Consider the following 19,030-nt stretch of genomic DNA (forward strand, 5'->3'; position numbering starts at 1 on the left):
ACCATCTTTCCTCACCCAGGGGACCCATTACTGTCTAACACCTTCATAGAAACCAGCAGCCACTGGCCCCAGGGATCAACTGGGCCTCCAGGCCCCCCAGGTCCCCCAGGGCCTATGGGTAAGTTGAGACCAGGCTTGGGGGATAAGAGATGGAATTGGTTGATGGGGGAAAGCAGCTAGTGGCTCCAGTCCTGAGGGTGTTCTGTCTTATTCCAGGCCCCCCTGGACCTCCTGGACCCACAGGGGTCCCTGGGACTCCTGGACATGTGGTAAGTGATTCTTCAAGTGTTCTCACTCCTGTGCAAATCCATTCAGCCATCTGCCCATCCATCCTTAAAGTCACTCATTCACCAAGTTCTCACTGAGCATTTGATATGCAAAGTACACTCCATAAATCTTCTCATTCAGTTCCTGTAAAGCATGCAAGCATTGTTACTGCCAAGGCCAAGAAAGGTGGAGATTGTCAGTACTGTGGCCAGAACATGGCTTGGAGTGGGGAACTGTCTGACTCTGGGACCCGATCACTTCACACTGAGCTGTGCGAGCTGTCCACTGTGTGCTAAGCACTAATTATATGGTGAGGCCCAGGCCAAGCTGGGGCTCCCTCCCTGGCACTGCTGCCCCAATCCCCCACCTACTCCACCATTCCAAGACTGAGGCCCTGTCTTGTCACTCAGGGACCTCCAGGCCCTACTGGACCCCAAGGAGTCCCAGGGCACCCAGGAGAAAAGGGTGAGAAAGTAAGTACCCAAGTGGGGTCTCAAGCCAGGGCGGGGGGTGAGGTGTTCCGGGGAGTCCTGGGGCCCTAAGTCAGAAGCCTCAACAGCTAATGGCATTCTTGTACTATACAGGGACCACGTGGGGAGCCTGGCCCCCAAGGCTTTATGGGGCAGCAGGTAAGTGATGCTGTCTATCCTATACCTACCCCTCCAAGGGACTCCTCCCTCCCCTGTAACCAGAGCCCCTGACCCTCTTCTCTGATCCAGGTTAACTCTGTGTCTTTTTTTTTCCCCCCAGTCCTGGGGCTTGAACTCAGGGCACTGTCCCTGGCTTCTTTTTGCTCAAGGCTAGCACTCTACTGCTTGAGCCACAGAGCCACTTCCAGCTTTTTTTTTTTTCCTATGTGGTGATGGGGAATTGACTTGATATATACGAGGCAAGCCACTAGGCCATATTCCCAGCCCCACTCTGTGTCTTTTTAGGAACTGATTCCTCTCTCTTTCAGTCTGGCTGCCCATGGCTCTTTGTCTTTATCTTTGTCTCTTTGAAACCCTCTCTTACTCATTCTAAATGTAGATTTGTCCATTTCTCCCTTTAATTCAGCACATTTTGGGCTTTTTGTATTGTGAATCTTTGTTATTAGATAAATTCATGTTTAAGATGTTAGTATCACCTTAGTCTCTTTATCATTATTAGTCTTTATATCCTAAAATTATGATTTTATTTTTGGCAGTACTGGTGTTTGAACTTGGAGCCTTGCTAGGCAGGAACTCTACCATTCGAACCACATCTCCAGCCCTGATATTAATATATTTATCCCTAGCTAATGTTCCCTTCTTAAATTATATGTTGTTTGCTAGGAAAGTAGTCACAGCAGTGTTCTAATGCTTGGTGTTTACACACACTATATCTTTTAAAAATCTTTTACTTCAGCTTGTCTTTGCCTTGACATTTAATGTGCATTCTTGTAAACCGCATATAATTTGAGTCTTGCTTTTTTCCAATACTGTGACCATCATTTACATTGTGAGCATAATTTGTTGATATGGCTGTGTGTGGGTCTGGGCACTTTTTTTGTTCAAGGATGAAACTCTGCCACTTTTAAACCAGAGCTCTAATTCTGGCTTTTTCTTTTTGGTAGTTAATTGGAGGTAAGGAGTCTCACAGGCTGGCTTGGATCCATAATCCTCAAATCTCAGCCACCTGAGTAGTTAGGATTACAGGCATAAGCCATGGGCCTCCAGCCCATCTTGTTCTTTCAGAGTCTTGATTTTAGGTTTTATTAGAGAAAGTCCATTGTTTTGCCCTCAATCCCTGTTTTGCCCTCAATCCCGTGAAAATCCCCAGCCCTGGGGAGATGGTTTTCATTCCTAAGGCCAGGCCTTTCGGAACTTCCATTAGATACTGGTAAGTGTTCCAGACTGTCTTCTGTGGGGTGGGAGTGGTTGAGGTCTATGCTCTGGTTTTTCTTTTTTTTTTTTTTTTCGGCCAGTCCTGGGGCTTGGACTCAGGGCCTGAGCACTGTCCCTGGCTTCTTTTTGCTCAAGGCTAGCACTCTGCCACTTGAGCCACAGCGCCACTTCTGGCCATTTTCTGTATATGTGGTGCTGGGGAATCCAACCCAGGGCCTCATGTATATGAGGCAGGCACTTTTGCCACTAGGCCATATCCCCAGCCCCAGTATGCTCTGGTTTTTCTCCCTTGGGCTCCCTGAAATTTTGCCCTGTGGAAGGGCAGCTCAGGGGACAGCCAATAATTAGTGGGAGCATTTCTGCAACTTGGATCTTTGGGTTTGCTGCTTTCCAGGATTCTCCCTGTTTCCTCCTTCTAGAAGGTCTCATCTCCAACCTCTAACTCCTTAGGCTAGTAACTGAAAATTTCTGCTTGAGCACAATTTTGCATATGCCTAGGGTAGAATATTCTCCAGTTCTGCCTGCTCTTCCCCACATTCCATTGCCTTCAACCATTTCTTGTTTTGCTTTGTTTTTTATGCAATGTTAGTCCAACACAACTCTCTCTCTCTCCCTCTCTCTCTCTCTCTCTCTCTCTCTCTCTCTCTCTCTCTCTCTCTCTCTCTCGCTCTCTGTTGCAGAGCTGGGAATGAAACCTAGGTTCTCATGCATGCTAGGCCAGGGCTCTGTCACTGCGCTATGGTCCCAGCCCATCTAGCTGTTGCTCTAAGTGTTTATTCTGTCTCCTCCCTCCTTATTCCCCATCCTCCTTCCTCATGTTTTCTTTTTTCTTCCCTTTTTTTCTCCCAGGTTTTCCCTCCTGACCCCTCTCCCCCACAAGTTGTAAACAGTAGTTCATTCTCAACATAGTGTTTAGTGAGTATCACTGCTGCATTTGTTGACCCTTTGTCCTACCATTTCTGTGTTCCCCCTTACCCTCCCCAAAACATAAACTTACATACAAGGACAAAAGGTACAGAAATCAAAAACAGTGACAAAGGAGAAGGAAAAAAAACAACAAACAAGAAGTAAAATAACATTAATCCTCTTGTTTCCACTTTTTTGGAGTTCATTTCAATAAATCCTTCTTTCTCTTTCCTTCATGTCTCCTCCTCTCCTTCCCCTTTATTTACCATTTCTTTCTTTTCTTTCTTTTTTTTGCCAGTCGTGGGCCTTGGACTCAGGGCCTGAGCACTGTTCCTGGCTTCTTTTTGCTCAAGGCTAGCACTCTGCCACTTGAGCCACAGCGCCATTTCCAGCCTTTTCAATATATGTGGTGCTGGGGAATCGAACCTAGGACTTCATGTATCCCAGGCAAGCACTCTTGCCACTAGGCCATATTCCCAGCCCCCATTTATTTAATGTGCTAAACTTCAAAAGGTTATAAGTGCCATGTGCCAAAGGCTCATACCTGTAAACTTAGCTACTCAGGAGGCTGAGATCTGAGCCAGCCCGGACAAGAAAGTCCATGAGAATCTTAGCTCCAATTAACCACCAAAAAGCTGGAAACGACCTGTGGCTTAAATGGTTGAGTGCCAACCTCGAGCAAAAAAGCTAAAAGAGGACCTAGGAATGTGGTATAGCGGTAGAGTGCTTGCCTCACATACATGAAGCCCTGGGCTCGATTCCTCAGCACCACATATGTAGAAAAAGCCAGAGGTGGCGCTGTGGCTCAAGTAGTAGAGTGCTAAGCCTTGAGCAAAAAGAAACCAGGGACAGTGCTCAGGCCCTGAGTGCAACCCCAAGACTGGCCAAAAAAAAAAAAAAAGCTAAGGAACAGAGCCCAGGCCCTGAGTTTAAGCCTCAGTAGTGAGACAAAATAATAATAACAACAACAACAATTTACTGCTGTAGAAAGAGCTACAATTTAAGGCGTGTTCAGTGCTTCTTAATTAGTTATCATATTTATCATTCTCGCTCATTCTTTCGGCTCCTCCTTCCCCCATTTTTGTGTGCATGTGTGTGCATGCTTTGTGCATGCTTACTTCTGTCTCTGGCTCCTCTTTGCAGGGAAACCCTGGCCCCAAGGGAGAGCCTGGTGAGAAGAGCCACTGGGTAAGCTCTGACCCAGCCCTGACTCCCCCTGCCTGCTCCCACTAAAAGTGCCCAGGAGAGAATTCTCTCACATCCACATTCCCAGCCTGGTCCCCCAGGCTCCCAGCCCCACCTTATTCACTCCACTGTGGGGGACAGAGCCAGCATGATCAGCATACAGACCCCAAGCTCTGGGTCTCTGTCCTTGCTCCCCTCCCCACCTTCCCTTGGGGACTGTCTAGGCCAGGAAAACCCTGCCCATTTCTGCTGAGAGGGTTGGGTTGGCCCAAGCCAGACTGCATTTCCCACTCCCACCCCTGCTTTCATAGAGATCCTCCAGGAACTGCTTCTGCTCCCCTATCGGTGGGAGGAAGAGAGCAGGAAGACAGTATCCCCACAAGGAGGCAACAGGGGGCCCTAGGAAAGCCATGAAAAGGAGGGGAGGCCTAGAAAGGGTAAAGTACATAGGGCCCCAATGGTGAAAAGAGACACTGCCATATGTGTAGGATATCCAGAAAACTAAGAAAGAGCAGCCTTGAAACCATTATGTATGTTTAACATGGCTATTAAGGTCAAAAGCCCTAACTCCACCCTTACCTAAAAGCCCTCTGAAACAGCAGGAGGGCCAGGGTTTCATTACATTCGGAGGAGACCCCCTAAGGAATGACAAGAGGAGCCTAGAAACTGTCAAATGCAAAGGAGAACATGGAAAATGGGCTCAATAGATATAAAGGAAGCCATGAGGAATAGGGAGAGGGCCTAGAAACTGTCATAGGCACTGCACACAGAGGATATGGGAAGGAAGATGTAGAAATCACAGCCACAGAAATCCCATGATTTATTTGGAGTCCTGAAGAGCTTCACAATCTTTGGAGATAATTGCAGTGAACAGAATGGTCAAAATAGGGGAAGACATATATGTTCTTGGTACATTGTGTTTGTATATATGTCTACCTGACATAGGGAAGGGAAAGAAAAACACAGTGTAAGATAACACAAGAAATGTATATACTGCCCTACTATATAACTGTACCCCTTTTGCACAACACCTTGTCAAAAAAAATTTTGTTTAATAAATAAATAAAAAATAGGGGCAGACACCTATAGGAGAAACAACTCATGGTACACTTCCCTCCCCTTCTCCCCACACATGCAGTCTGGCTGGGATACCTACTTCCTGGCAGCCACTAGTTGGTGAGGATGTGGACAGCCCAGTACCTACCCTGCCTTCTTGGTTCTTGATTGTGGGGTCAGTGATGGATACAGCCATGGGAGCCCCCCCCCACCCTGCACGAGTCCTCCCCTGTGTTACCCATGACTCCTGCAGCCCTGCTCTCTATCAAGCTGCTCGTTCTATCTCCTTTCCCATTCACTGCTCCAGAACTACTGCCAGTGTGGGCATAGGCTGAGCCAGGAGTCCCCAAAAACCCTCACTCTCCTCTTCCAGAGACCTGGGCTTGGGGACAGACTCTCCACTGAGCCCAGGAGAGCAAGGGGAGGCAAAGTCAAAACATCCCTGCATGTGGAGCCCTAGTAGATGCCCCCCAGATCAGATCTTGAATTCAGCATGACCTGGGAGAGGGGACCCTTGAGCTAACAGGATCCCTGCCTGTTTCCTGTCCTCCCCATTGCCCACCTGCCATTCTGTCCTTGCTTGCTGCCTGCTGGGGAGGGGCCCTCTCAGGGCTGTGAGTTGCATGAAGCTTAGGGGTTGGGGGACCAGCTCTGTTGGAAGCAGATAGGACAGGGGTCTGGGGTCTGGGGCTGTTTCCTGCGTACATTTCACCTCAGCACTGCTGTTCAGAGGTTAGCCCGGCCTGCCTGTGGCTAAGTAGTGACGCCCTGTGGTCACAGGCATGTACTGCAGGAACTGAGTGGCCTGTCTAGATAGATACATGGATGCCTTCACCCCTTATTCAGACAGGGAAACTGAGGCGTAACTGGGCAGAGAATACATGTAGAGCTGAAACTAGAGCCTAGACTTTTATGCTCCACAATGAACCAGGAAACCTTCTGCCACACCCTGAGTTTCTCTTCTGTGAGCGCCAGGCCTGGGGCTGGGCACTGTAAACAGAGATGCCCTTGCGGATACAGTGCCCACCCTTAGGCTAGCCTCAGTGAAGTGGAGGAGAATGTCCTGTGATCAACTGCCACAGCACAGAGGGAGTCAATTGTGATGGCAGACACTGAAGTGAACTTGAGGATGCAGACTAGACATGACACATAGGTTAAGAAGAGCTATAATATCCTACACAGAGGCCCTAGGGTAGGAGTAAGCCTGGGGTAAATACTTCTAAGGTGACAGGCAAGAAGACAGAAGCCATAGAAGCTTTCAGGACTTAGGAGCCAATATTAAAGAATTTGAACTTTGTTTTATGAACACTGGAATATTCTAAGCAGGGTAGTGATGTGGTTAGGGTTTTGTTTCAGAATATTCCTCTGGTTGCCATAAGAACAGGTGAGAAGGAGGCACCATAAGAGAAGCCAAAGGAGACTAGGTGAGAAGTTGTCGTGATCTCATGGTGAGAGAGCATGGGAGCTGGAGCTGGGAGTAGAGGCAGCAAGGACAGACAGATGTCAATGGAGCTAAGAGACCCTTTGGGTACTGATTTGACAGCGAAGGGAAAAAAGAGTCAAAGATAATTAAAATAGTTAAATGGAGAGCTGGGTATGGTGGCACAGACCTGTAGTTCCAGTTTGAGACCACCATACCTCGGGGACAAAGGGAGACAAGATGCCTCACATCTGTAATCCCAGCTATTTCAGAAGCAGAGATTGGGAGGATCAGGATTTGAGGCCACACCTGGGCAAAAGGACACCCACCCTCCCCACCCCACCCCCCCACCCCCCGGCAAATCTCAACCAAAAATTGGGCAAATCCCTGGGAGAATGAGATTGGAAAGACTATGGTCTGAGGCAACTGCTGGCCGAAAAGTTTTTGAGGCCAGACGTGTATCTACATGTATCTTTCTCAACGAAGAGCTGGGCCTTGTGCCGATGCCTGTAATCCTACTACAGGAAGCCTAAAATCGGTGGACTAGGAGGGCTCATCCCAAGCAGGAAGTGAGACATTGTCTCAAAAACAGAAACCCCCTCTGAGATAGCAGTTCTGCCCCTACAAGTCAGTGCCCCCCAGTGTGCAATCAACTGGAGTCAGGGGGAAAGGAGGGGAGAGTTCTTTCGGGATTGCTTCTGCCTGTTATGCCCCCTCTGTCCTTCCCCTGGTCTTCTTTGCTAGTCCCTGGCCCTGAGCTGTGGCAAGTGGGGCAATGGGAAAGGTAGGTGCATGTCCCAGGTGGAGCATGGGCCGCTGTCAGGCCTTGCGGGGCTCCCCCTGTGCCCCCATTTCGGCTGCATCTGTCTCTTTCCTCCACAGGGGGAGGGGTTGCACCAACTACGCGAGGCTTTGAAGATTTTAGCTGAGAGGGTTTTAATCTTGGAAACAATGATTGGGCTCTATGGTGAGTAGACAGACGGACAGACAGCCCAGCCCCTTGCCTGCCAGCCTTCCCCAAGTCCTCCCAAGCCCCATCATGAGGCTGGAGAAGGTACTTGCTCCAAGCAGGAGGCCAAGACCACCTGTCCCTCAAAGACTGGTGCACCTTCCACAGGGGATTGAGGGCCCTGGAAGCCCAGGCCCCACCCTGGGGTTGGGACCTGGGCCTCTGGGCCTTGTGGGTAATGTACTTTCCAGGCATGCAGGGTACCAGAGATGACAGATTTCAAGCATGAGAGGAATAATGGGTAATCAAATCAAACTAAATTGACAAGGGATTGTGGGTAACAGAGACAGGCTCTGGCAATGCAGGAGCTCATAGGTAGTATGATCAGAGCTCAGGCCCACAGAAGGATTATGACTTAACAGATCTGCTTTAGGGAAATCATGGGTGACAGTCTCTAAGCTCTCAGGACATTTGATCATGGAAATAGATTCCAGAAGTGCAGGTGACTGTGGGTGACAGAGACAGGCTCAGGAGCCAGGGGATTCTGGGTAGTATACTGACTACCCAGAACCCTCAGAACCCTCTTCCTCCATAAGCCTCCAGAGGCAGTCACAGGACCCTGCCCCAGGTATCCCTTCTAGTTCCCCTTCTGGTCCTCATCTGTTTCACATTTCCTTTTACGGAGTCAAAAAGCCTGTCCCTGACTGGGAATGTGACCTAGTGGTAGAGTGAATATGGCTCAGTGGTAGAGTACTTGCCTAGCATGCATGAAGCCCTGGGTTTGATTCCTCAGTATCACATACACAGAAAAAGCTGAAAGTGGCACAATGGCTTAAGTGGTAGAGCGCTAGCCTTAAGCAAAAGAAGCTCAGGGACAGTGCGGAGGCCCTGAGTTCAAGCCCCAGGACTGGCAAAGGAAAAAGAAAGCCTGTCCCTCACCGCTTCCTTCAACTCTGTGGTGCCTCACCCTTCTGGCTGCTTGAGGAGCCAGGCAAGCCCTGTTTCTACCTTAGGAGGGGAGACAGAGTTCTCCATGAGATACCTGTCCAGGCTCCTGGCATGTGCCCCTCACCTCCCCTGGGCTCCTGGCCCAGCCCTTGGAGGCCAGACTCGCACTGTCTGCTCTTCTGATCTCCCATCAGGCTCCTAGCTTACACAGCTTCCTGCAGCAGCAGGCTCAGCTGGAGCTCCTGGCCAGACGGGTCAGCCTACTGGAAGCCATCATCTGGCCAGGTAACGGCAGGGCGGGCAGGTAGGGGCAGTCCTTCCACAGGGGCCTGGGCATGCAGAAGGTGCCTCTGGGTGCTGGGTCCAGGCCAGTAGATGGAATCTAGCACAGCAAAGGCTCCGTAAAACTAGTTCTTGAGTGAAGGACTGCGTGCTCTGTGCTGGGCATCGGCTGGCACAGGATCAAGCACCCGTATAGTCCTACCCTCACACGGGGGGGGGGGGGCAGCAGCTGGGGTAAGCACTGACTCTGATAAGAGACAGCCAAATGAGATATACCGAGGTGGAGTACAGAAATACTTCTGGCTCTGGCCTGGGGTGGGGGTGGAGGGATTTGCAGGCAGGAAGGCACCCTGGAGGAGGTGATGTCCCAGTGGAGATCAGAAGAACAAAAAGCATGGGGGGGAAGTGGACAAGAAGAGCAAAGGTTGAGAGGCCAGGGAGGCCTGAAACACTTGTTCCTTGAGATTACTGAGAGCTGAGGGCCAAAGTGCAGAATCTGGCATAATTTACACTAAGAAGGTTCTAGAAGGCAGGTCAAGGTGGCATAGGAGGATGTTGGGCACTACATGGGCAGAGCCTTTCTCTATGCCTGGCTTCTGAGGGGTGAGACTGAGGACATCTCTGCTCTTAAACCAGAGCCCATAGCTGGGGAGATGGCATGGGCTGCCCACAGGCCTGGCTGGGCTCCACTCCTGCTCAGAGGCCTTCCCAGCTGCCCTCTGCCCACTGCAGCCTCCCTGTCAGCACACTGAGGAGAAACTGAGGCCCCCGCAGGAAGGAAGGTCAAAATTAGAGCCAAGCTGCCTGCATCCCACAGAACTACAGGGAGCACCTACTGGGATGCCAGCTTGCATGGGCATTGGGGTTCTTGCCCACAGAACTATCCATCAGCTTTAGGGACTCCTCCATGTCTGTTAGATGGAGGAGGAGGGGGAGTGCCAAAGAGCAGCCTGGCAAAGACTTCTTGGAAGAGGGGACATTGGCATTGAGTCAAGAAAGATTCCTGGTGAGGCCAAGTGGAGGTGGAAAGATGTAGAAGTTGGAAAATGTAGTATGTTTCTAAAGCCCCTCCCCCAGCCCAGGCTCTCTCTAACCCCTCCCCCAGCTGCAAGGCTTCTGGGGCTTCTAGAAAGGTTAGGACTGTCTCCCAGACCTTCCTCCCCACCCATCTGGTTACCTGGAACCAGGCAAGCCCTGCCCCCTCCTTAGGATGGGAGACCCAGGTCTCATGGGAGACTCAGCCAGGCTTGCACTTGAAGCCTGCTGCCACCTGTCCCTCATGGCCTCCTCACTCGCAGGGCTTTGTAGACCCTTGGACACAAAAGACCAAGGACCCAAATCCCGGCATTGTTTAGGTGCCTCTCCCCTCCTTCCAGAGGAGCATTAGGAAAGGAGTTAGATGAGACTCCTCCAGGTGCCTATGGCCCTGGGTCTACCCCTGCCTGCCTTCAGCCAGTTCTGCCTGATGGTGAGGGAGAGAGTGTCAGACACCAGCCTGGGAGAGTGTGGCTCCATTGTTGAGCCTGCTTGGGTTGGGCCTGGAGGGTGCGGTGGAGGGACACGGGGAAATGGAACCCTGGAGGTGGGGAGGTGGGTGGTCAAGGAACCACCAATGCCCAAAGAAAAGATTCTAGCCTTCACCTCATTGGCCACAACCTAAGACCCAATGGGTGCTGACGGTGTGGCGCCAACCTTGTGAGGGAAACAGTAACAGCTACCAGCTGGGCCTGGATGGGCACCGGTCAGCTCCAGCCCTATGATAAGCTTGCCAAGTGACTGAGACCATTTCTCAGATGAACAAACAGACTTAGTGGATACCCATCCCGCTCCCACAATCACAGGGATAGTGACAGTGACAATGATGGCTCAGGCTACCCTAAGTCTGTTCTTCACCTGACCAGGCATTGAGTGGGGCCCAGTGGAAAAATCAGGGCTCCAAAACAGAACATGTCATAACCAACTCATGCTGACCAGACCTGAAGGAGACCTGGGTCAGAACCACACCAACACATCCAGAGAAAACCTTCATTTATCTCAAGGGCACGGCGAGAGTATTAGCGCCACATTCCAGATGTAGCTACCTAGCTGGGGCAGGGTGGGGCCAGGATTTGGCCTAGCTGGTACTGGAGCTAGGGTTGTGTGTCACCCTGGGCCCTAACAAAGGATGCAGTACATTCCTGTGATGAGCTATACATGCTGTCAGCTGCAGAGGCCCCAGATTTGAGCCCACAGGACATGGGCTCAGGCAGTTAGGGTGACAAGGGGATACACAGCCCACTCCCCAGCAGTGCCCTCAGTGGTGTTCACCAAAGTCCAAGTGTGTCCTAGGATCAGAGTTCTGGTGGCTTGGCCACATGCCCTCCAGGGGCTCTCCTCCCCACGTGCTCTCTCCTGCTAGCAGAGTAGCCAAGCCTGACCTTGTTTAACTTTGGGAGTGTCTGAGGAGATGGTCATAGAGCGCTTCCTGGAAGAGGTAGTCCCTCTAGTGTTGTTTTTTTTTTCCAGGTAGCAAGGCGGCCTGTTATTCCACTTTAGACCTGGGGTGCAGCCAGCTGGTGTTAAGGATGGTGCACATCTCACCACAGCCCCCACCAGATCTGACTTGATCTTGGTGTTTATTGGGCCTGCAGAGTCCATCAGCAATATCCCTCCCCCCCCCCTTTTTTTTCTAGTCCTGGGGCATGAACCCGAGGCCTGAGCACTGTCCCTGGCTTCTTTTTGCCCAAGGCTAGCACTTTATCTCTTGAGCCACAGCGCCACTTCCTTCTTTTTTTCTGGGTATGTGGTACTGAGGAATTGAACCCAGGGCTTCATGCATGCTAAGCAAGCACTCTACCATTAGGCCACATTCCCACCCCATAACCCTTTAAAAAAAAAAAAAAAAAAAGAGACCAGACAACTAAAGCCCTGACACCTACCCAACTTGCCCAGGTCCAGGCTCAGGTTAAGCCCTTTCACACAAATAAATGATAGTCCACCCGGGGATAGTCTCTTCCTTAGACTCAGTTTACCCAGCTAGGAAATGAGGATGGGGACGGCACACTTTCACTCTCAGGCAAAGAAAAACACTTTAATGGTGCTCTGGCTGCTTGTGGAACATGTCATACAAACAAGGTCTGCTGAGCCCCGCCTGACAGCACAGAGTCCATCAGATCCCAGTGCTGTCATGGGTTGGGGCTGAGCAGCCTGCAGACCCAGAGTGCATTGCACCTGGAAGAGGATGCTCCCCTGAAGGGAAGTGGTCACCCCATGTAACACCCCCTAACATGCTCTCTCTCCTTCTCATTCCCTCCGGCAGAACCAGAGCTAGGGTCCGGGGATGGTCCTGGTGATGCCAGCACCCCTAACTTCCTTCGGGGCAAGAGGGGAAGACATGCAGCCAACTACCGCATACTGGCCCCCAGAAGCCGGAATGAAAGGGGCTGAGGACAGCTGTGGCCCTGAGCGGTGGGCCATGCCAGGCGCCCCTCCCTCCCTCACCTGGACTTGGTCAGCTGCCTCCAGGGACAGCTGGTTCCTATTTATTAATGTCCTCAGGGTCCCTCCTGCCTTCTCGGCCCTTGTCCTCCGCAGGTCTCAGTTCTGGCACCTGAACATACCTGAGGCTGAGCAGGGTCTGGGGCCTGAGAGGGAGGGTGAGTGAGGCCTCACTCAGGAACCTGGGCCTCAGTTGTTTCCCTCTGTGAATTGGAGTGGAGGTACAAGGCTTCTCATCTCATCAGCCGCTGCTCTGGCCCTTGGCAGGTGCAGACTATTGTGGGGGTAGCCTGTCCCCTAGCTCTGCCAAACCTTGGGATGGGGCTGGGGGAGGCCCCACATCTCTCCTCTCTTCTGGTGCTGTGTTCCCACTGAGGCCAGGGTGCTAATCCATGACTACCTACCCAGGGGAGCTTCTTGCCTCAGTTCTTCCCCCAGCCCCTTCTGTGTCCTGAGTGGGGGTGGGACCTGGAGAGGAAAGGGATGCCTGGGACATGTGCCATGAGGCAGATATGTACTGGACAATAAAGGTCACTGCAGGATCCCACTCAGCCTGGTCTCTGTGCCTGGACTGTGCGGCTGAGGCCCCAGGCTGGGCAGGCATTGGCAGGGAAGACCCAGCAAAGACCATTGGAGAGAACTCCGGCTGCACAGGTGATAGCGTGTCCCCAGACACCCGAATGTGCTCTGCCTCCATCGCCATTCATTCATCCTACCAGATGCCAACAGAAGAGCCTGAGTATAAACAAACACTTTTATTCTCCATGGTATCATGGCAATGCTCTGGGGGCTTCTCCTGCCCTGTTCCCCCAGTTCCTGTACCCCAACAGAGCAGGGGCTCCAGCCATCAGGGCAGGCCTGCGCCCCCACCCTCTGCCTGGGCTAGAGGGGCCCCGGGCCCACCCTCCCCTCAGTCACCAAGGTCTCAGTGTCCACCTGCCCTTCAACCAGCAGCGACACAGCACCCTCCACACGGCCTGTGGCTGCCAGAGCTACTGCGGCCTGCTCTGTGGGGAAGCCCATGCGCTCCAGCTGCTGCAGCCTGGTGGGGACAAGGAAAGAGTGTCAGACCCAGCAGGCCCCCACCCCAGGGAACCCCACCCTGCCCACCTGCCTTACCGCAGAGAGGAGATGGAGGACTTGGGCAGATACAGCGGGCCCTGAGGCCCCTGGGCTGGTCCATCAAGGAGTGAAGCTCGGATCCCTTCCTGTAGCATCTGCTCATCCAGAGCTGCCCACAGTGGACTTCCTGGGGCAAAGCTGGATCCAGGCTGGGTCCAGTCCAGGCCAGCCTCCGAGGAGCCCTCCCAGGTCAGCTGCGCAGGCCCCAGGCCTGGTGGGAACTGGATTGAGCTGTCACTATGAGACCAGACACCAGGGGAAGCCAGCAAAGGAGGTCTTGAGTTTGCAGGCCTGTAGGGCAGAAGTACAGGAAGGCCTGGTTGCCACCCACTGCCACATTCCCAGCACCAGGGCCGGGGTCAAGGCACCCCCCTCACCTGGTTCCAGTGGGATGGGTGACAGGCAGCTCAGCCAGGCTGCCTGGGGCGGGAAGGAGCCTCAGAGGCCAGAACCCCGCCAGGGTCCTGCACAAGATGCCATCTTGCAACACCTGTAGTCGCTGCTCTGACATCTCCAGCCACCGGAAAGCTCCAGCAGCATCTGTCACCCAGAACAGGGCAGTTGGTTAAAGAAAACCAAAACCAGCCAGGGGTGTGCATGCCAGGAGTTCCCTCACCATGGCCCTGTGGGAGTATGCTGTCCCCAAGTCACCAGTCCAGGCTAGGAGAAGGAAAGGCACCTACAGACATGGCTGGACCCAAGGGACAAGTCAGATGTGCCTCCCCGTACAACCTGACCACCCCCAGACTCACTCTGCTCCCAGGGCCCTGTGTGCCTGTCAGCTCCAGCTCTTCCAGGAGCTCCGTGACATCCCCTCCTGCCTCAACCAGGCCTGGGCGATTGCTCTCCCTAATCAAACAGGCTGCAGAGGCTGGCCTACTCTCTGGTGGCAGTTTTCTCCACAGGCATGAAATGTCTTTGGGGCAAATGTTACAAACCACAGTGGTCCAGCTTGGTTCCCTAGGAGTGCCTGGTTTGGTCCCATTTGCATTTGCTGTGCCCTCCGCCTGGTCTGGTTCTCTTCCCCTCAGCTCCCCCTTCCTGCTGAGGTGCCATCTTCACTGCAGGGCTCTGGCCTGAGGGGTGGAGGTGAGGGTAAGCACCTGACCCTCCCATTTGTTAGTCAGACGCTCTATTACTTGAGCCACACTCTACCTTTGGTCTGGTCATGAGGGTCTCCCAGACACAGGCATGTACCCCTATGCCAAGCTTAATTTTTTTTTTTTTGTTTTTTTGGCCAGTCCTGGGCCTTGGACTCAGGGCCTGAGCACTGTCCCTGGCTTCCTTTTGCTCAAGGCTAGCACTCTGCCACTTGAGCCACAGCGCCACTTCTGGCCGTTTTCTGTATATGTGGTGCTGGGGAATCGAACCTAGGGCCTCATGTATACGAGTCAAGCTCTCTTGCCACTAGGCCATATCCCCAGCCCCCCAAGCTTAATTTTGATGTGAAGCCTCACTAACTTTTGTCCAGGCTGGCCTCAAATCACCATTTTCCTGTTCCCAAAGAGCCTCCTGGGGTCTTTTCAATGAGGTCATGGTGAACCATGGGTTCAGACAAAGGATACAGGCCAGGCCAGCAAGGAGGCCACAGAGCAGCTGCAGGAAGGGCGGTTCAGAGCTGAGCAATGAAGTCAGGCCGAGGAGCAGCCAGGGCAACAGCCATGGTGGCAGTGCCTCTTGGGGCTGTCTGGGGCAGTGACTCTGCCCTGCCAGCATAGCCAGGTGGACAGGCATGTATCCACAGCTTCCGGCTGCCCTAGACACCCCTAGGCCTGCCAACAACACAGCCAGCAGCCCAGCAGCCAAGGAGAGCAGGGCGGAGGTGTGCAGGAAGCGCAGTGTGCCCAGGCGGCACTCTTGTCGCCAGCCCAGAATGGGTAGGAGCAGCAGGCTCAGGAGAAGGCCGGGAAGGGCCGTGTGGCCCAGGGCATGGGTCAGCAGCCGGTGCACTGGGAAAAAGAAAAGGCGTAAATGCCAGGTTACTGGTTCCAACTCCTGAGGCTGTTCCAGGTGTGCTAGGTTGGGGGTGAAGGGGCGGGAACTATTACCCCCCTCCTGAGCCACCTGTCCCTTCCCAGGAACCAGGCTATCACCAGCCACTGCAGGGGCTTCACCTTGTGTTAAAGGAACCCACCGCCGTGTCTTCTCACTATGTCCCGGGCAGTGTAAAGATGATCATATGGAATGCTTACCAAATCCTTCACACCAGGCCTACTGCAGTTTTTGTTATGCAGTAGTGGGATTGGAATTCAGGGACTTGTGCACCCTAGGCAGGCTCTCAACCATGAGAACCACACTCCGAGACCTACCTCTTTGCTTTTTTTTTTTTGTCTGTTGTGGGGCTTGAACTCAGGGCCTGAGTGCTGTCCTTGAGCCTCCTTGTGCCCAAGGCTAGTGCTCTACCCTTTGAGCCATAGTGCCACTTCCAGTTTTTGAGTGGTTAATTGGAAACAAGAGTCTCTCAGGGACTTTTCTGCCCAGGCTGGCTTCAAACCAAGATCCTCAGATCTCAGCCTCCTGAGTAGCTAGGATCACAGGTGTGAGCCACCAGTGCTCATGGATCTTAAACTTATGCCTACCTACAACCAGCCTGGGCAGAGATCTCAACTTTTTGCCTCAAACTTCAGTCCTCCTCACTGCTGCCTCCCAAGTAGCTAGGATTATAGAGGGAAGCCACTGAGCCTGGTTTTTGTTTTGGAGGTTCTTCCTATGTAGCTCAGGTTCACCTGGAACTATGAAGGCTGGCCTCAAACTTGATCCTCAACCTCTCCAGTGCTGAGATTACAGGTGCTGACAGCACAAATTCCAGTGAGACTGCCTGGTTCAACCCTGGAGCCACTCCACTCCCACAAAGTTGTTTAACCTTTAGCACACTGCTTAACCTCTCCTGAGCATCCTTTGCTCAACTGTAAACTGGAGCTGTTATTAAGAAGCAGGTGCTCCAGCTGTCTCAGAGAACAGCTGTCAGATAGGGATCCAGTGAGAAGCGAACTACCCACAGCTTCCAGCCATTACAGACAAGGGTCTGTGGGTGGGTTGTACATGCTCCCAAGGCAAATCTTCCCCGGGGCACAGGTCTCATCCCTGCATGATCAGAGCAGCCAGTTTCTAGCCTCCTACGTGGTCCATGCATTTGGCCCTCACCCTGCCAGGGGTCCAGCAGCAGCTCTGGGGCCAGGGCTAGGCTGGGGCCAGCCCCCACCAGCCACAGGCTACTCAGCAGTAACATCAGGACTGAGGAGGCGAGGGGCAGCGCTGGGGACAGGGAGCCAGTAGGGTCCCTGGCTTTCATAGCTTGGTTGTGGATGGTCAAGGGCAGTCCTGGGGCTGTGTGCTGGCGGGGGTAAAGAAAAACAGTAACAACAGTTATTATTGAAGCTTTTATCTGACTCCCTCTTAAGTACTTTACCAACAAGCTAGAGAGGCAGGCCAGCAGCCTGGCTATAGTAGAGCCCAGATCACAATCCATGTGAACTCTGTCATCTTCCCATCTCACCCACTGATGGAGTGGGCAGGTGACAAAGTCCTGAATGCTGATAAGCTCAGGAGTCTCGGGAGATTGAACTGGGCCCAGGGCTGCCAAAAAGAAAGGTCCAGACTCCGAGGCAAATTTAGTGCTATGGCTACTTTCTTCATCTTCCCTCCTCTCCACTTTGTCCAGCCTTAGGGTTCCAGATGGCCTCAGTTGCCCTTGACCAAGGAGCCAGACCAGCCAATAGGCAGTCAGACTGGGGAGGAGGTGGGGCAGGAGGGCTGGAGGAGGGGCCACATTCTAAGTGACCTAGAATGAGGCCCCTGCCATAGCACAAAGAGCCCTGGCTCCATCGCTTTCTTTCTCAGTGTGCTGGGCACTTTCCCAACCTTCGTCTGAAAAATGGGGATGAATCGAGGCTTTTCCTCATAGGATGATGGGGGGGGGGAGGAATAGGATAGGCAGAGGCAGGATCCCAGTCAATAAATCCGAAGTGTCTCACTATTTGTGGGAGGCAGATGGAGCTATCAACTGGCCTCAGATAAGGCTGCAAAAATGGAGGCAGCTGCCCCAGCCTAGCCGCTCCAGGCTCTGCTTCCCAAACATGGATACTGCCTGTCTACAAAGCAAGGTTCTTCTTCCCAGTGCTCTTCCCCACACACAGCCTGCCGGGCCCCTTTCATCCCTGGCCATGTCTTTGTCTCAGAATTCCTAAGAACTGATTTAGGGGAGAAAGATGGATCCTAAAGACACAAGGCTGCTTAGTCTCTGCTTCAGGAGCTAAGGGCTTCCTCAAGCATCTGCCACTCTCCTGTAGAAAAGATGTGCAAGTCTTCTCGGCCTGCAATGTCCTGCCTTCCCCATCACCAACCAGAGAACTCCTACTCACCCTCTGAAGCCCAGCTCGGATGGCTCCTTTTCCCCTTTTCCTTCCCACCACAGAAAAGGGGATCTGAGTTCAGAGGGAGAAGTTCACCTTGGTATTCCCCGCACAGCTTTGGTGCTTTATACGTGTTCACTTTAAAGAGGCACTAGCTTGGCTCCAGGTCCTGCTCAGGGATGCGGGGTGAACCCCGGCCCTTCCGCAACTGAGCTAGGTTGCTGAGGTTCTGGAAAGAAGGCAGGATCTAGGGCCAGGGCATCCGCTGAAGCTCCTGCGCTCACCAGCACGACCATTCTACCCTTGGGCACTTCAGCAAAGGTGAAGTACTCGCCCGTGGGCACACAAAAGAAACGAGGCTGGAGCGCCCTGGATCTGCATCTTCACTGACTAAAATGGAGCTGTCGGCCATCAGACCCTGCCTACCTTAACTGGGCAGCCCAGAGGGCAGAATGGGAAGTCAAGGGCAGGAAAGATTCTTCTGGGTGGTAGGGGGGGGAGGTGTGTGTGCCCCGCGGTCTGGGTCGAACTCAGCTTGGTGACTTTGGTATAAGTATTCGGTTTTCCTTGGTCCTCAGTTTCCCCTTCTGTTAAAAACAAGGGTAGGTTGGATTTCATTAAACAGACCTCCGGGACGCTGACCGTTACGGGGGGCGGGGGGGCGGACCTCGGGGCCAGGCACGTGTTGGGCCCCCCTCCCCCGTGATGGCTCCCGGCCCCCTCCCCCGCCGTCCGGGTCACGCGTCTGAGGTACTCACCGCCTGAGCGCGCCCCACACCTCGAGAGGCCGGGCGGGCGGTTCCTCCCTCCCCACCCTCGCCCTCTCCCCCCGGATGGAAATCGGGCCTCGAGCGGCGGGCTGAGACCCAGCAACCCCAAAAAACCATTGCACCCACACCCGAGCGCGAGAACCCAGCCGGCGCGGCCAGCCCCCTCCCCCACCGCCCGCCGATTAGTCAGCAGTTGTCCTAGGCCCAGATCCCTTCCCCCAGCCCTCCCGCCCGCCTCCGTTTTCCTCCAGGGCAGACTCTTCAGAGACGGCCCCTAGAGCCGGCGGACGTAACCATTCCGAACCACCTTGCCTCGCGCGCTAAGTCGCTCCGGTTCGATTCTGACACCGGCTCGCCGACGCTTCGGCCCCTCGGGGGCTATTTCGGCCCGCGCGTCACGTCTGGTGCTCTCTAGAGAGGGTTGGAACAAC

General features: G+C 53.3%; 2 protein-coding genes across 9 annotated transcripts in view; one reads left to right on the top strand and one right to left on the bottom strand.

Moving 5' to 3' along the window:
* Positions 1-12,897, top strand: part of Emid1 (EMI domain containing 1) — a 34,360-nt gene extending 21,463 nt beyond the window's left edge. The window contains exons 10-17 of one of the 4 annotated variants that reach the window (XR_007210493.1): positions 20-118; positions 217-269; positions 678-740; positions 852-896; positions 4,182-4,226; positions 7,582-7,666; positions 8,791-8,881; positions 12,177-12,300. Coding sequence is in view for 2 of the 4 variants with exons in the window: in XM_048343238.1 (XP_048199195.1) it covers positions 20-118; positions 217-269; positions 678-740; positions 852-896; positions 4,182-4,226; positions 7,582-7,666; positions 12,177-12,304 (518 nt within the window). In the remaining 2 variants the exon portion in view is untranslated. Of the gene's footprint in view, positions 1-19; positions 119-216; positions 270-677; positions 741-851; positions 897-4,181; positions 4,227-7,581; positions 7,667-8,790; positions 8,882-9,514; positions 9,579-12,176 lie in introns of those variants that run through there. The other 3 variants (XR_007210494.1, XM_048343238.1, XM_048343239.1) reach the window with 3 other exon arrangements.
* Positions 12,898-13,097: 200 nt separating this feature from the next.
* Positions 13,098-19,028, bottom strand: Rhbdd3 (rhomboid domain containing 3). 5 transcript variants are annotated; one of them, XM_048343245.1, is made up of 7 exons: positions 18,912-19,028; positions 18,256-18,416; positions 16,622-16,811; positions 15,043-15,426; positions 13,855-14,017; positions 13,475-13,768; positions 13,098-13,397 (listed from the first exon to the last, which is right to left on the bottom strand). In XM_048343245.1, exons 3-7 carry the CDS (start codon positions 16,767-16,769, stop codon positions 13,238-13,240), a joined length of 1,149 nt encoding a protein of 382 aa, XP_048199202.1. In that variant the 5' UTR covers positions 16,770-16,811; positions 18,256-18,416; positions 18,912-19,028; the 3' UTR covers positions 13,098-13,237. The 5 variants fall into 5 exon arrangements, with proteins under 5 accessions (XP_048199202.1, XP_048199201.1, XP_048199199.1 ...); XM_048343244.1 differs by lacking the exon at positions 18,912-19,028 and adding an exon at positions 18,588-18,834; XM_048343242.1 differs by lacking the exon at positions 18,256-18,416 and having other exon boundaries at positions 18,907-19,010.
* Between the last annotated feature and the right edge of the window lie 2 nt (positions 19,029-19,030).

Source organism: Perognathus longimembris, chromosome 3 (genome assembly GCF_023159225.1).
Source record: "Perognathus longimembris pacificus isolate PPM17 chromosome 3, ASM2315922v1, whole genome shotgun sequence".
NCBI classification, from domain to species: domain Eukaryota; kingdom Metazoa; phylum Chordata; class Mammalia; order Rodentia; family Heteromyidae; genus Perognathus; species Perognathus longimembris.

Excerpts from the sequence above, each read along its gene's own strand:
- Rhbdd3 (XM_048343240.1), bottom strand. The coding sequence starts at position 18,447 with ATGAAATCCAACCTACCCTTGTTTTTAACAGAAGGGGAAACTGAGGAC. Across the intron at positions 15,427-16,621 it reads GCTGCTGGACCCCTGGCAGG|TGCACCGGCTGCTGACCCAT; the intron begins GTGAGGGCCAAA and ends TCTTTTTCCCAG. Across the intron at positions 14,018-15,042 it reads CCTCCTTGCTGGCCTGGCCT|ATGCTGCTGGAGCTTTCCGG; the intron begins GTATCCTTTGTC and ends TCTGGGTGACAG.